This window comes from Triturus cristatus, chromosome 1_1 (assembly GCF_964204655.1).
Source record: "Triturus cristatus chromosome 1_1, aTriCri1.1, whole genome shotgun sequence".
In the NCBI taxonomy this organism is placed as follows: domain Eukaryota; kingdom Metazoa; phylum Chordata; class Amphibia; order Caudata; family Salamandridae; genus Triturus; species Triturus cristatus.
The window spans coordinates 15729468-15746565 of NC_140579.1; the positions used below are offsets into that span (position 1 = coordinate 15729468).

The 17098-nt window shown below is 47.8% G+C and overlaps 1 protein-coding gene across 1 annotated transcript in view; it reads left to right on the forward strand.

Annotated features, from left to right (window-relative positions):
- LOC146869141 (E3 ubiquitin-protein ligase TRIM39-like) overlaps positions 1–10770 on the forward strand; it is a 72732-nt gene extending 61962 nt beyond the window's left edge. The window contains exon 6 of the mRNA XM_085633076.1: positions 9582–10770. Coding sequence (XP_085489202.1) covers positions 9582–10114 — 533 coding nt within the window. The 3' untranslated portion in view covers positions 10115–10770. The remainder of the gene's footprint in view (positions 1–9581) is intronic.
- Positions 10771–17098: the final 6328 nt, after the last annotated feature.

The following is a 17098-nucleotide window of genomic DNA, read 5'->3' on the forward strand; positions in this document are numbered from 1 at the left end:
GAAACTGAGTAAGGCTAGGCAACCTAGAGAGAGTGGGTCTATACCCACTGGTGGCAGCATTGTCCCTAAGGACAAAGATAGGGTCTTTGACAATAGGAACCTGTCCAAGGTTGTGCCCCCCTACAAAAGTGGGGATGACATCCACAAATGGATGACTGCTCTTGAGAGAGCCTGCAAAGTGCAGCAGGTTCCTGAGGACCAGTGGGCAGCAATCTTATGGCTCTCCTTTGAAGGTAGAGGCAGAGATAGACTCCTCACTGTTAGGGAGGAGGATGTCAGAAACTACAGAGCCCTGAAGAGTGTCCTAGTTGATGGGTTAGGCTTAACCACTGAACAGTACAGGTTAATGTTCAGAGACACCCAGAAGACACAGACTCAGGACTGGTCTGAATACATTGAATGTGCCACTAAGGCTTTGGAGGGTTGGTTGCTGGGAAGTAAGGTATCTGATTATACAGGATTGTACAATTTGATGATGAGAGAACAGATTTTAAATAACTGTCAGAACCAGCAACTGCATCAACACTTGGTTGACTCAGATCTGACCTCTCCCCAAGAATTGGGAAAGAAGGCAGACAAATGGGTCAGAACCAGGGTTAAGCAAAAGAACCAGAACCAGGGCCAAGGGGGTGATCAGAAGAAAACAGACCAAAAGGGTGGAGATCAGAAATCCAAAGACCAGAAGTCTTCAACAGGGCCCCAAACTAGTACTAACGAGGGTGGGTCCCAGCCTAAAGGGAAGAAGAAAGAAGGTTCAAAGAAACCCTGGTGCAAATCTTGCAAGAATACAACTCACTGGACAAGTGATTGTAAGAAGGGTGGAGCCCCCAACACTGTTGCCCCTAAGGCACCTGCTCCCAGTACTACTGTTAGCAGTGTTGGTCCCCAGACAAAGGGTGTAGTGGGAATCACTATGGGAACTGAAGGAGATTCTGACTTAGACAGAACCCTGACACAGGCAGTCTTGATCTGTGATGGGGACATGGATTTGTCCCTAACTGTGAGCCCCAGTAACCTGGGCAAGTACAGACAGACTCCTTTAATAAATGAAAAAGTGGCTCAAGCCTACAGGGACACATGTGCCAGTGTCACTATGGTGACACCAGGCTTTGTGGACCCTGGACAGTACATACCAGGTGAGAATTACCTGGTGACCAATGCCAGCAATGCCACTACTTCACACAGTGTGGCAGTTGTTAACTTCTCATGGGGAGGGGTAACTGGCCTCAAAAGGGTTGTGGTTAGTGCAGACCTCCCAGTAGAATGTTTGTTGGGCAATGACCTAGAGAGTTCTCTATGGTCAGAAGTGGAGTACAGGACACATGCAAAGATGTTAGGTATATCACCACATGTCCTTGCTGTGACCAGGTCACAGGCCAAAAAGTGCCTTACTGAACCACAGGTCGTGGATCCTGGAACAATGGACCAAGCACCTACCAAGAAGAAGAACAGGAGGGTTAAGGCTGTGCCTTCCCCCCTGCCTCCAAGTAATGATCAGCCTTCCCAGGAAGATGATCTAGAGGACCCTGAAGGAACTGTCCCTGAAGAGCTTGAACCTGATCAGGTTGAGTTTCTGGGGACAGGGGGACCTTCCAGGGCTGACTTGGGGCAGGCTCAGTTAACCTGTCCATCTCTTGAACCCCTCAGACAGCTGGCTGCTGCTGAGGCTGCTGGGAATGCTCAAGGTACCCATAAAGTGTATTTTGATGAAGGGCTCCTTTATTCAGAGGCTAGAGACCCATAACCTGGTGCAACCAGGAGGTTGGTTATACCTCTGCAATTTAGGGGCTTCCTTCTTACCTTGGCCCATGATATTCCTCTAGCAGGACACTTAGGCCAGAACAAGACTTGGGACAGGCTTGTCCCTCACTTTCACTGGCCTCACATGAATGAAGATACCAAGGAGTTTTGTCGCTCCTGTGTAACCTGCCAAGCCAGTGGCAAATCAGGTGGCACAACAAAGGCCCCCCTAATACCACTACCTGTGGTGGGGGTCCCCTTTGAAAGAGTGGGAATAGATATAGTGGGTCCCATGGATCCTCCCACTGCATCTGGGCACAGATTTATACTGGTGGTAGTGGATCATGCCACCAGGTATCCAGAGGCAATTCCCCTTAGGACCACTACAGCTCCTGTTGTGGCCAGGGCCCTGCTGGGAGTATTCTCCAGAGTGGGGTTTCCTAAGGAGGTGGTTTCTGACAGAGGTACCAACTTCATGTCAGGATACTTGACAGCTATGTGGAAGGAATGTGGTGTCAACTACAAGTTCACCACTCCTTATCACCCACAATGCAATGGGCTTGTTGAGAGATTCAACAAGACCCTAAAGGGTATGATCAAAGGATTACCTAAAAAGCTCAGGCGAAGATGGGACATCCTTCTACCCTGCCTTCTGTTTGCTTACAGAGAGGTCCCACAAAAAGGAGTTGGCTACAGCCCCTTTGAATTGTTGTTTGGGCACCCTGTAAGAGGCCCACTGTGTTTAGTGAAGGAAGGATGGGCGTTACCTCTCAAAAAGCCTAAACAAGATATAGTGGACTATGTACTTGGTCTCCGCTCCAGGATGGCTGAGTATATGGAGAAGGCATCCAAAAACCTTGAGGCAAGCCAGGCCTTACAGAAAGCTTGGCATGACCAAAAGGCTATCTTGGTTGAGTTTCAGCCAGGACAGAAGGTATGGGTGTTGGAGCCAGTGGCCCCAGCTGCACTCCAAGACAAATGGTCTGGACCCCATACAATCCTGGAAAAGAAGGGAGAGGTTACCTACTTGGTGGACCTAGGAACTCCCAGGAGTCCCCACAGGGTACTCCATGTTAACAGGTTAAAAGCATATGTTGACAGGGCAGACATGGGCTTGCTCATGGCTACAGATGAGGGACAGGAGGAAGAGAGTGACCCTCTCCCAGACTTGTTGTCTCAGAACCCTGAAGATGGCTCAGTTGAAAGAGTGACCCTTGGAGGCAACCTCACTGACCATCAGCAGATTGAATGTAGACAGGTTCTACAATCATTTCAACATATGTTCTCACTGATACCTAGTCATACTGACTGGTGTACCCATGTGGTGGACACTGGTGACAGTCTGCCTGTGAAGAACAAACTTTACAGACAACCTGACCACGTCAGGGACTGTATAAAGGCTGAGGTACACAAAATGCTGGAATTGGGTGTCATTGAACCCTCAGAGAGCCCCTGGGCTAGCCCAGTGGTTCTGGTCCCCAAACCTCACACCAAAGATGGCAAGAGAGAGATGAGGTTCTGTGTGGATTACAGAGGACTCAATGCTGTCACTAGGACAGATGCACATCCTATTCCAAGGGCAGATGAGCTCATAGACAAACTAGCTTCTGCTAAGTTTTTGAGCACATTTGACTTGACAGCTGGCTATTGGCAGATCAGATTAGCTGAGGAGTCTAAGGCCAAAACAGCATTCTCAACCCCAGGTGGGCATTATCAATTTTTGGTGATGCCCTTTGGTCTGAAGAATGCACCTGCCACCTTCCAAAGGTTGGTGAATCAAGTCCTTACTGGGTTGGATGACTTTTGTGCAGCATATCTTGATGACATTGCTGTCTTTAGCTCCACCTGGGAGGATCACCTGAATCACCTGAAGAAGGTACTTGAGGCTCTGCAAAAGGCAGGCCTCACTATCAAGGCTACTAAGTGCCAGATAGGGCAGAGTAAGGTTGTGTATTTGGGCCACCTTGTAGGTGGAGGCCAAGTTCAACCACTGGAGAGTAAGATACAATCCATCAAGGACTGGTCTCCTCCAACCACCCAGACTCAAGTTCGAGCTTTCTTGGGCTTGACTGGGTACTACAGGAAGTTTGTTAAGAACTATGGGTCCATTGTGACTCCTCTTAATGATCTGACATCCAAGAAGATGCCCAAAAAGGTTCAGTGGACAGTAAGCTGTCAAAAGGCATTTGAAGACCTGAAGAAGGCCATGTGCTCTGCACCTATCCTGAAAAGTCCTGACTACTCCAAAGAGTTTATTGTCCAAACAGATGCTTCTGAGTTGGGTGTGGGAGCTGTGCTGTCACAACTTAATGTAGATGGTCAAGACCAACCCATTGCTTTTATTAGCAGAAGGTTGACCCCCAGAGAGAAGAATTGGTCAGCTATTGAGAGGGAGGCCTTTGCTGTGGTGTGGGCCCTGAAGAAGCTGAGGCCATACTTGTTTGGCACTCACTTCAAGATTCAGACCGACCATAAGCCCCTCTTGTGGCTAAATCAGATGAAGGGTGAAAACCCCAAACTGCTTAGGTGGTCCATTTCCCTACAGGGGATGGACTTTACAGTGGAGCACCGGCCAGGTACAGACCATGGGAATGCAGATAGTCTCTCCAGGTACTTCCACTTAGGACATGAAGACGAGACTGGTCAAGGCTAGTTTAATGTCCCTGCGTTTGGGGGGGGTTGTGTAGGAGAGAAGGGTCTGCTATCCTATGGTCACCCCAAATTTTTTGCTTTTTGCTTCACTGGTTTTTGACATATTGAGGCTGTGGGCCGCTAACCAGACCCCCAGCCTGCTGTTCTCTCTAACTAAATTGACACTATGCACCCTAGGTGCATACCCAATTGGAAGTGGATCACCCTGTGAGCCCCTGTACCAGTGTACACTAGGTACCCAGGGCATTGGTGTATCTAAGGCCTGCCAGGGGCTGAAGCATGTATTATGCTACCCCTGGCTTGGCCTAACAAATTTGACACAACTGGCTGATCACTCAGCTGGGGTAAGTTGGTGTAACCACCTCTTACTTAGGTGTAGTATACCTATACCTAACCTTAAATGGGACACATGTTAACCTATAAGTCACTCCTATGGCAGGCCTTGACAATCCTGAAGGCAGAGTGCTTGGTTCCATGTGAGATGGTGTTCTGGCATGAGCTGAGCCCGTGTGCAGTGGTCGGAACAACTTCCTTCTACCGTTTCCAGATATCGTCATACCATATACTCTTAAGTGCATTATGAACCTCGCGGTTAAATGCTATCTTTGGTTTGGCTTTATCAAAACATGTCGAGTAAGGTGTCATACGAATTGGAATACTAACCCCTCGCCAATTCTGGCGATGGGGTTAGTATTCCACCCTTCTAGAGGGACACGACATGTACAGTACCTGAAACCCGGGTAAAATCGGACATAGCCTCAGCTCCACAAAATGGATGCTGCCACCACAGACACAAGTCTGCCCTCCTGCTGCTGGGAGTCCTTCCAGCTTGGGAGACGTGGACAAAGGGTTTCCTGCCAGGGGAGGTGCGTGCACCACCCCAGACAGGATTTTGTGTATTGGTCAGGTAGGGCTTGAATGGAATCAGACATGCCTGAGGCTCACAAGGAGCCTCGGTGCATATGCCAGTTCAAACCGGTCCTGGGGCACACCAGCCCCGGACCTGGGGCGAGCTGGACAAAGGATTGGGGGTGTAACCACCCCCCTTCCTGGTCCCACCCTTAGGGAGGGACCTAGCAGGTAGTCCGGCCCCTAGAATCCGCTTAAAGGTAGGAGCTGTGTCCTAAGACTTCAGACATCCTGGAATCAACTTAACTACAAGAAGAAGACGGGAACTTCAACGCTCTGCTGCACAGAGGACAGAAGGAAATCTCCCCTGTGGTCAGGGAGTGACCATCTTGCTAACGCAAGCATCAACCAGCTATTCAACGTCTGCTTTGCCGCCGCCTCCCGCCGGAGCCCGAACCCAGAGCCCGACAAGACCTGGACCTCCAGACCTCTCACCGCCCGATCCACAGTCCCTGAAAAGAAGGAACCCGTGGAGGCACCGAGACACGAGGAGCCAGCCATCTTGGAAGACCGACGACAAGCTGCAAGCGCAACAGCAGAGGCTCCCTCCAAGTTGTGCTTTCAGGTCTTCTACAACTCCGATCCACTCTTGGATCCACCGCATCTCTTCTGGACCGACCGCCTGCAGCATCTTTGTCATCAGGCTCCATTGAATCGATAGAAGAAACCTGACGCACTTCGAGACCTATGCACCCGCTTCCTGTGGGTGAGGTAAAGCTGGCACTCCGGTGCCCAAGTGTAGAGAAACATCTCTAGTGTCTGTGTTTTGAATCTTAAGATCGTAGTCCCTCCAGAAGACCCTTTCTGCAGTAACTTTTAAACTTTTACGCACCCATTGAAAACCTATGGGAGCACGCGTGTAACTTTCCTCACTGCACACGTGACCCGTGGACCTCCTGGTCACTAACTGAAGTTAGCTTCTTGTATGCCCAGCGATTCTAGAGGCCCTAGGCCTTTTCCCTTTCCTGTTCGTGGTACTTATACCACTATTTTAGTATATGGTTTGAGTGGCCACCAGGGCCCATCCATATAAAGTGCAACTTCTGTATATTATAACGTTGTCTTGTTTAACGATTTGTGCTCCTGTGCTCATAAAGAGTCTAGGGGATACTTTGAGAAATAAATACATATATATTTTGAATATATATCTGTGTGGTGTGCTTTCATTGGTATAAAGGGGGGTTACATTTGGTAAAACAGCCTGCTTAACACGCTTTAACGAGTTTAGCCTCAAAGACTGCTTAGCCTACGCTACCACTAGGGCAGCTAGTCCGAAAAGGTTGACTTACAACCACACCATAAGGGTTGCTTGGCATGGTACATGGTGGTCACTTTAACTAGTGAACATCATATACCAGGCCAACTTCTCACACTGTGGTTCCTCTAATTTTTTTTTATTACATTCAAAATCTATTTCATTCATTGCAACAACTAACTGCCCCACCATCATTAACAACCTTAAAAACTCATTACTGCTCTCTTGCCCCCCCCCCCTCCCCCATCATTGAAATGCCTGCCCAGAGGCCTCAAAATAAACATACCAGGGACAGGGCAGAGAACCGGAGCCTGGGAGCGGCAATAACAGGGCGTCAGAGGAGGAAATAATACAACCTAAGACAGGGCAATAACAACATCGGAGGGGGCAATAAGAAGGCATCAAAGGAAGCATTCATTAGAGACAATAGAGAGGGCAATACTAGCATTGTTGTCATCAAAGGGGCTAATAAGGCCTAAAAGAGAACAATGGCGAGGCGTCTGTGAGGGTAACCAGACACGACAATAATATGGCACCAGCGGGGGCAATAAACAGGTACTGGGCATCATAGAGGGCAATAATGCAGCATCAGGGAAATGGAGCACCAGGACCAGAAATATCGAAATGATACCTACTTCACTTGGCCGCTGCCCGGTGGCAGAGGAGTCCTAAAGTTTGTGTGTCCGGGAAGCCGCAGATGGGTGGCTCACTCCGGCCTGCTAGGGCTGGCTGCAGCAGGCTGTGCTCAGCCGAGGCCGTGATTCCGGGACCATTTGCCGCCTGGCCCGCGGCCTCCACACAGTGATTGGGCTGCCACTGTCCTGAGAGTTCAGTGAGGGGCCGCCCAGTGATGCTCTCCTGGCAGCCACTTTGCGCTGAAATTCCAGGGTCATCACTTCTCCAAAGCGTCTGCATTCGGTCATACTATTGAAAACACACATTCCTATCCTTGAATATTGGATATCAACACATGCATAATTTACATGAGCGTGCCTGTGCTCTGTCAATGACCTGGCAGCCGAGGGTATGAGAGAGTTCAAACGGGACCGTGAATTCATAGCTCTTCTGAAGAGTGGGACAATGACATTCTTTGTGGGAGAGCAGACGGGAAGAGCTTTTCTTTATCGTGTGCCTTTGGTAAAGAAAACTGAAACTTGGCAACACACTGCCGTCCTGATTTACAGCCCAGAGCTGGAAAGCGGGAGAAAAAGATATTCCCAGTCTTTCAAAAGCCCGTGGCATACCAGCGGCTAAGGCGCACATCGCAGCTCCAGTCTACAGATCAAGGCATATGGCGTTTCCCGGCCAGGCCAGCGCTGACCGGGTTTGATCTGCTGCTGCAATATGTTCCAGGCAGAAAAGGGCAGGTGGTGGGGTTCATAGCAGGTCAATACTGCTTGCGCCGCCTGCATGGTAGCTGACTTTCCGGAACCTGCTGCTCCACTCTGACCGACCTGTTGCTTGCTCCGGCACATGTCTTGCACAATCAAGACTGCGGTGCCAAGCTGTGAAAGGCAGGTGGCGCGGACTCCAGTTCAGCAACAGCGTCATCATCTTTTGCCCTGCCCCGCCCCAGCTAAGCTCAGTTAGACCAATCTGAGCATGAGGTTTTGGTGATGGCAGGCAACGGCTTTGAAAATAGGCCTAAGAACAATAAATGACAAGAATAGGCTACAAAATTGAGATGAAATTCGCAAGCTACTGATGGGGGTTCGGCGAGCTACCGGTAGCTCGCGATCGACCAGTTGGAGACCCCTGGTATAGCGTCTAGTAGCTCATATCACTTCGTTCCATTGACTAGTACTGTTTTCCTTGTAGCAGCTCTGTCACTCTGTACTATCTAATATAGAGTACTGACTAGTACAGAATGCCTTGGAGTATCTCTGTTACTCTGTGCCATTTCATTCAGTGTACTGACTAGTACTGTATACCTTCTCGTAGCTCTCTCACTAGTGTACTGACTAGTACTGCTTCCTTATAGCGGTTCTGTCACTCTGTGCTATCTAATGCACTGTACTGACTAGTACTGCATACCTTCTAGTAGCTCTGTTACTCTGTACTATCTATTAGAGAGTACTGATTAGTACAGTAAACCTTGGAGTAGCTATCACTCCGTACCATCTAATCAAGTTACTGTTACTCTCTGCTATTGTAGTGTGCGTCATATGTGGTAGAGCAATGTAGTATGCTGCGTGTAGTGTGTAGTAGAATGTCCTATGTAGTGCAGTGTGCTGTTCAGTGTAGTGTGTGCTCTGAATGAATACGCACTCTAGTTTAGTGAGCAGTCTAGTGCCGCACGCTTCAGTGTAGTGAGCAGTTTAGTGTTGTGCGCTTTAGTGTAGTGAGCAGTCTAGTGCTGCACGCTTTGGTGTAGTGAGCAGTCTAGTGCCATACGCTTTAGTGTAGTGAGCAGTCTAGTGCCGTACGCTTTAGTGTAGTGAGCAGTCTAGTGCAGCGCACTTTAGTGTAGTGATCAGTCCAGTGCAGCACGCTTTAGTGTAGTGATCAGTCTTGTGCAGCACGCTTTAGTGTTGTGATCAGTCTAGTGCAGCACGCTTTAGTGCAGTGAGCAGTCTAGTGTTGCGCGCTTTAGTGTGTGAGCGGTCTAGTGCCGCTCGCTTTAGTGTAGTGATCAGTCTAGTGCTGTGTGCTTTAGTGTAGTGAGCAGTCTAGTGCCGCACGCTTTAGTGTAGTGAGCAGTCTAGTGCTGTGTGCTTTAGTGTAGTGAGCAGTCTAGTGCCGCACGCTTTAGTGTAGTGAGCGGTCTAGTGCTGCGTGCTGTAGTACAGTGAGCAGTCTAGTGCTGCGTGCTTTAGTGCAGTGAGCAGTCTAGTGCTGCACGCTTAAGTGTAGTGAGCGTTCTAGTGCCGCGCGCTTTAGTGTAGTGCGCTATCTAGTGCCGCGCTCTCTAGTGCCGCGTGATCCTTCCAGGTGTGGTGTAAATTAATCATATGTAAAACAGAAGCAGTAATTACAGCCTTTCTTTGTGTCATTAAATCTCTAATTGTGAATCTCTTCTCTGCAGTGATGGTGACTCTGGATCCGGACACGGCTCATCCACAGCTCCTCCTGTCTGAGGGGGGGCGACGTGTGAGAGAGACGGACACAGCACAGCGCCTGCCGGACACCCCCAAGAGATTCACCCACTACCGCTGTGTGCTGGGGAGCGAGGGGTTCACCTCCGGCAGACATTACTGGGAGGTGCAGCTGCCGCAAGATTGGGGAGCGTGGCATGTGGGGGTCGCAGCGGAGTCTGTGAACAGGAAGGGAGACATCACATGGTCACCGGAGGGGGGAGTCTGGGCTGTGCTGGGGTGTGAGGGTCAGTACTGGGCTCTCACCTCCCCTGAGACCCCTCTGTCCCCTCGTGAGAAGCCCCTGAAGCTGGGGGTGTATCTGGACTACGAGGGGGGGCGGCTGTCCCTGTACAATGCGGACTCCATGGAGCTTCTCTACTCCTTCCCGCGGGCGCCCTTCACGCAGAGGCTCTTCCCCATCTTTGGTTCTGGTGTCAGTATCTTGTGTCTCTGGAGAGGAACGGAGCTGAGGCTGGTGTGACCCCCCCCACACCACACCCCCCAACTGCCATCCAACGTTCAAACCCCAACATTCCAAAGGACCTTCTTCACAATGACCCTCTCACCTGTTTCCATGACAACCAGAAGCCTCACGTGAAACTATGTATCTCTTCTCCTTCTACATTTTTAAAACATGGGCAGACAATGTTTGCCGTGTGAATCATCCACCAAACCGCATGTAACATATGATAAAGTCTCAGCAGAATTAAACAAGCATTGGCTACGGTCTCGCCTTGTATGTTGCAGAGTAGTGTGGCTGCTGTGCTCCGTACTGCAAACTGGGGGCCAGATTTACAAGCCCCTTGCGCCACTTTTGCATCACTTTTCCCATGTTAAAAGTGACGCTAAAGTGGCGCAAGGGACTTGTAAATATGCCCCTTGGTGTCTAGTTCACTGACGTGAGCCGTGGCATGGTGTGGTGTGTTGGTATAAGGTGTGTGTTGGCGGGATGCATGTGGGTAGGTTGCTGGGGTGCATGTGGGTGGCATATGCATCTTTACAACAAAAATCCCCAATTGTAATTAGATTAATAATGCTTGTCTGCAAACTATTGTAAGGGCAATAAGGGTAAATGTAATATGCATGGCCCTATGGACCAATCTAACATGTTTATAATAGTAAAATAGCGATTGAAAACAACGAAACAACCAGCCTGTCGTTTGTGTTTCCAAATTCTTAAATCCCTAACCACATCGATTGGCGGCAATTTCCAAGAACACACAGTCACTCAATCCAATGATCTAGCAAAAAAATTTTTTTAAATCTCCGAAATTTACTGTTCCCTATAAAGTACAATAAATGCACCAAATTCTACCCCCAAAAAAAAGACTCTGGACTCACCCATCGTCTGCATCACAAACGCCCCCTCCCCATTACCAGATAAACTCTTCCAACACTTTTTAGTAAAGTGAAATCTAGTTCCGCTCTAGACCCCACACATCCCCACATACTCCTTCAAGGATGCAGCCACTACTTCCTTCCCACTCCCGCAGGAACCTTAATCGCCAAAGTTACCTTTACATTTTTATTGTTGCCTAAAAACGTACATATGTTTAATCTCAGCGCCAGTTTTATCTTGCATAACTTACCTTATCGTACCGCTTGCTGCTGTATGGTGTGCACACGGATACTGGCATCTGTGCGGTGATACATTGGAGGTTTCTTTTTTTATGGTTTGTGCGTAGGTTTTTGGTGCTGTGGAAATATTCCACTTCAGCACAAAGTGGGAGCTCACGGAAAACCATTCTTTGCCCTATCGACATTGATTTTGTGAAAGCTGCGCTGGTTACTGCCCCATTTCCACACACCCTACTATTACAATGAACACACTTAGAAGCACAACTCGTAATGTAAACATGTACGGTGCTGAGCACTGGCTTATATACGTGCGCGCACACTGGGTTGTTTATCCTTGAAACGTTGTTACAGTTATGGGGTTTTATGAAAAACGGCAGTTTGTGCCATTATTTTATCGGTAGTTAACGTACTCACCATCTGTTACAAATGTACTTCAACACATACTTCCCACAGAACAGACACATGCCCTCAAGCCTTTGTTTACTGTCTGGTGCTCAATTGTGTCAGTGTAATCTATGTCGCCATCTTTTGCTACTGAGGGATTAGCAGCAAATAGCAAAGTGTCCTGTTTGTAACCACATGCTGTGATTTGTAGCAGCTCCATGGCGCTTTCAGTTTGACAACAGCCAACAACAAAAGGAAGAACAGAAAGGAGCCTTGGCTACCTACTAACGTGTCGCCAAGTACCATTGGATTACATATATATTTTTGGGACGCAATATATGGTGGCAAGCATCCTGGTTAGTTAGCTGTAATGCAGGTCACAGCGTTTGTAATCTTCCAAAGATGCCATTTTCTTTCGTTCGTAGCACAACAAATATTATTGTTCGCTGATGCCCAAGCACAACTGTTCCCAAATGTGCCAACTTGCCACAACAAGCCTTTTACACTTAACATTCCACCAGCACGTGGAAGTAAAGTGAGGGTGGGGGAGAGCAGCGCGCATATTCACCAGAAACCAAACAAAGTAGAGCCTCTAAGGATACAGTAAGGGTCACCAAGTAGGCGTTTATGGAACCGTAAACTATATGATATATACATAAGCTGTAATATCGCATAGTGTTCTTTTTAGCTCCCCCTCCTTTATTTCGCCTTTGTCTAGACAGCCTCATGAAACCACTATTTTAGCATTGGGACGTAGATATTTTTTATACTTTTTATATTACACATGGGTTGGGTGGGTGGGAAAAAAAATGCATTTATCAAATGCAGATATATGTGTTAGCCTTATTGGTTAGGTACGGTAAATAGTACATTTTCACACACTGATTAAAACGGCAGTTTGCACCACTATTAGAAGTATTGTTATACAGGTACTGCATAGCTATTGCATACGGGCATATGATTTTGAGCATATGTATTTTTTTGAAAGGCGCAAGGCATAGGCTCATATACGTGCGCACCACAGTGTTCATATGTTGGTAACATTATAGTGATTTATACAATACCTTACAACGACAAGAACCGCACTTGTAAATACAACTTTAAATGCAAAAAATTAATGCGCAAGGCAGAGGCGCACATACGTACGCGCCCACTGGGCTGTTCAGTCTTCATATGTTGGTAACATTATAGTGATTTATACAATACCTTACAACGACAATAACGCACTTGTAAATACAACTTTAAATGCAAACAATTAATGCGCAAGGCAGAGGCGCACATACGTGCGCTCACACTGTGTTTTGCAGCTTTAAAATATCCTTGTTATTTTGGGGGTTTATGTCATACAACACTTAGTTCTCAGTTCGTATCTTGCTTCATTTCCATCTCCCCTTATGCTACACATTGGAAAAATCATTTTGTGGACGCTGCTATGCGTTTCACGGTTCTCTGTTCTCGGCATTTTTGGTTTGATGGACACACGCGAGCTTATCTTTATTGAGCTAGTTACATGCTGCTGTTCACTGCACTTAATGCATCTATACTATCTGGTGCACAGGAAACACCCACTTTCCCCTATATGCAATGCATTTGTTTAAAGCTACGCTGGTCACTGGCCCATCCAGTGTGCCTTGGTTTCATTGATTAGACACGACTGATCACTTTCCGATGGCATAATGATGTATGGCAGCTTTGTTCTGCAGGCACTGCGTAGCTTTTTGCACACAGGCAGAGGTTTTTGAGAATATGTATTTTTATGTGGGGTGCAAGGCACAGGTTTAAATATGTGCGCGCCCACTGTGTTGTTCAGCCTCGGAATATTGGTTGAATTACGTTGAATTATAAAATGCGGCAGTTTGTGCCACTGTCTCGCTTGTTTCTCGTTATGTCTCCCCTTTTGCTTCTCATACAGCTGCACCCCCAGCTCTTCCATTTTTTTCAATTTGTCCACTCTGGGTATCAACTTTCAAATGTTGATAAATAGTTCACTTTAGCACAAAGATCTGGTGCATGGAAAAAAACAATTCCCTCTATTGGCATTGGTTATTTAAAACCTACAAAAAAACAAGCACCTGCAATGCAATAGGTCTCGCAGTTACGCGAGTTTAAGCTATTGGCATTGTAAATTACAATGCCTTTTATTTATGTTTTTAAAAATAAAATAAAAATAAAAGGCATTGTTATTTGCAATGCCAATAGCTCAAACTCGCGACCTATTGCATTGTAAATGCTTGTTGTTAAATTGGAGCCACTGAAAATGTGTATTAAAACTTGACTAACAACAAGCTATATTGTTCACATTGGCAGGTTATTTTTGATTTTTTTCTCATTTGCCTTTTAATTCTCTTGACCATTATTGTTTCGAAATATTGGCCATCGAGGAGGAAGACCCCCTGGAGAGGGCGAGACTGCTCTAATTCTTGTTGAAGGAGAGCCACCAACAGACTGCGCCCTCGGCTCTGGACGGTCATGATGGACCAGAGCATGGCATGGGCTGGAAGGCTGATCATTTTACGATGCTTTTGTGAATCCAGGGAGCACACACCTTTGAGATCTGGGTCTATGGGATCTGAATCAGACTTGTTTCGAAATAGTTTGATACAAAACAAATCTCTAGATTGCGAAACCAATTTAAACCTCTTTATTAAGGCCTGAGACGGACTCGACATGGAAAGATTATGAAAGGTTTTTCGGGTTTGGCGGCTTGAACATTGGACACAAGAGTTGCTGGGCTAAAGAACGGCTGCCGCCGGGCACCTTGAGATTGGTAACCTTTCGTAATTTGATCCTCTGTGAAGATCCAAGATGCTCACTTTAACCTCTCGTATATTTGTGAATAATAACCCAGAATAAAAATTTTAAAAAAACGTTTTTAAATAGCGCTTCTCACAGCGCTCCTGTCATTTGTAAGTGCTCTAAATAACAGCTGTTCGTTAGTATTTCCTATTCAGTGGTACTTCCACCTCCGGGGTTCAACTAGGATGCAATATGGTTTTCGACCCCGCTTCCATAAGAGCTTGAGAGGGATCACGAGGTGAAGAAAGGCACGGAGACCCAGGGAATATATAATGGCAGCCGCAATGCATGCCAAGATACATCGGAGGGCAGCGAGTGGCAAAGAGGCAGCCTTACACCCTTGATGAAGTGAGTAAACGCAGGGTATGAACAGAAAGGGGAGCAATGGACTTATTAGGTGTAGCGGGACCCCGAACATTTGATGAGAGTAAGGTGGACTTGAGAATGTTATATCCCAATCCAGATACCCGATTAGGCAGGGAGATGCGAAAGGGGTGACGCAAGCATTACAAACAAGCGGCTCTGCGGCCACGAAAGTGATCGCGATCAAACATCAAAGCGGCCTCGAAAGTGAAAGTAATCACGTCAAGCGCGGCGCGTGCCCGTGCACATGCACTGGAGCTCTAGACTGGCCTGGTAGCACTTTTTGGAGCCCTCTCAAAAAGTCTCGCCAGTGCAGCGCATGCGCTGGGTCAGGCGAGACCTAAAAAGCAGATGGCCATGCGTGGGTTGAGGGGAGAGGGGGCTCCAGAAGAGGTAATGAACTGCAGGATCAATTAGAGAAATCTGTGGCAGATCGACAAACGCATAGCATTTTACGGTTTGTTCACAATCTTAAAAAAAATATAAAAAAATAACCATCTCAGTACCAGAACAGTCCCGGAGATTAGGGGAAATGGGCACAGGATGTGTACAAGGGTTGCCTCTGGTTTACTGGGCACTGGTGGAATGACCAGCCGAGGAATGAGCCATCGAAGACTTGTACTTTCATTTTCGCAGCAGTGTTCGGACAAGCCAGGTGGCAATAGTGGTTCCTGTGACATCATCCGCCATGCACTGACCTCCGCCGAGGCTAGTGGTGAGGCTCTAGCCGAGGCCTCCCCGCTAGAAGACCGACTCTTAACAGATCCCCTAACACGTAAGGCTAGATCGCTTACATACCGCAATTTAATAAACAACAAGCCTGACCCGCTGGTGCGTCGCCAACAGCTGTGGGAATCAGACCTTGGGATTTAGAAGATGAGCCTTCTCCTCCCCCAAAGAAGTTGCAATTCCAATGCGACTACGACTGATTCAACTCAAGATCTTACACAGAGTCTACCTAGCGGCACGTACACTGGTTAAGATGGGACGTCGGACGGATCCTGGGTGCCTCAGAGGGTGCACAACTGAGGGTACATTTTTCCACAGGGTTTGGGAGTGTCCATCCATTCAACCATACTGGGTGAAAATCGTTTCCACACTTACAAGGATAAGCGGGAAGAATATTACTCACGCCCCGCAACTTTGTTTATTGAATGTGTGGGAAGCTACTGATTTGACTCACACTGAGCACACATGGGCATCATTGGGGTTTGTTCTAGCCAAGAGGAATATTGTCCATGTATGGGGGACTGGGGATCTGCCTAAATGCCAACAAGCATTGGCAATGCAATAGGTCTCGCAGTTACGCAAGTTTATGCCATTGGCATTGTAAATAACAATGCCTTTTATTTATGTTTATAAAAAGAAAACAAAAAGAAAAGGCATTGTTATTTGCAATGTCAATAGCTCAAACTCACGTCAATGCGAGACCTATTGCATTGCAAATGCTTGTTTTTTTTGGGTGCAGTTTTATATAGCGCGCACTCGACCCGGAGGTATCAGAGCGCTTTACATGCACTAGTTATGTTACAGACGGACACATACATTTTACAATAGCGATCGCTTTCAGTGCCGCTTGTTATTGCAGTCTCTTGATTGGCTACAGGCCAATTCCTGTTTACTAAGGGTTCGTCCCCCTTATAATTCTTTTCGTGACGTCCCGTTCCAACAATCTTGAAATGTTGTGATCTGATGATTGTTTTATAGTCTGTAAGTTTTAAGGGATCAATTTTCCGAAATAACTTTATAGTGATGGAGCTGCGTGAATCACTGCCAGGGGCAGATGCCGGGTGCCATCAGGTGCAGGTCAGGAGAGAGCCTGGCACATATCGCCAGCTCGCACCAGTATCCGACCGCTGCTTAGCGCCTGGTTCAAGTTCCCACTAAGTGGCACTACAGGTGGACCTTGGAGCTAGGCACAACTCTCCAGCTAGCGCCAACGTGTCTTTCTGGCAGCGCCTCAAAGGCAGCCGGTTAGACGCCAGCCTGACATCCCGGGCTTCAAAGAATAACGTTTGGGCGGGGGGTGGGGGGGAGGGTGATCCACAGGGCTGCGCACCCACAGGATCCCATGATCCTGCCTCACGTGACACTACGGATAGGGAGGATTCATTCTGAAAGTGAATGAACCCTCCGGGGGAGTATAAGCGAGCAGAGCCCCTCTGCGCCCCAACCCCGGCCCTGGCTCAGTGCTTCGAAGGGTCCAGCTTCGGAGGCCAGGCACAGGCCATGAAGGCTGTCCTATGACCACATGTCCTCTCTGAGGCCTTTTTTGGGGAGTCGGGGGACATACTAGACGTGCAGAGGAATGTAGTCCCAGCAATCAAGGTCACCGTATTCCTTC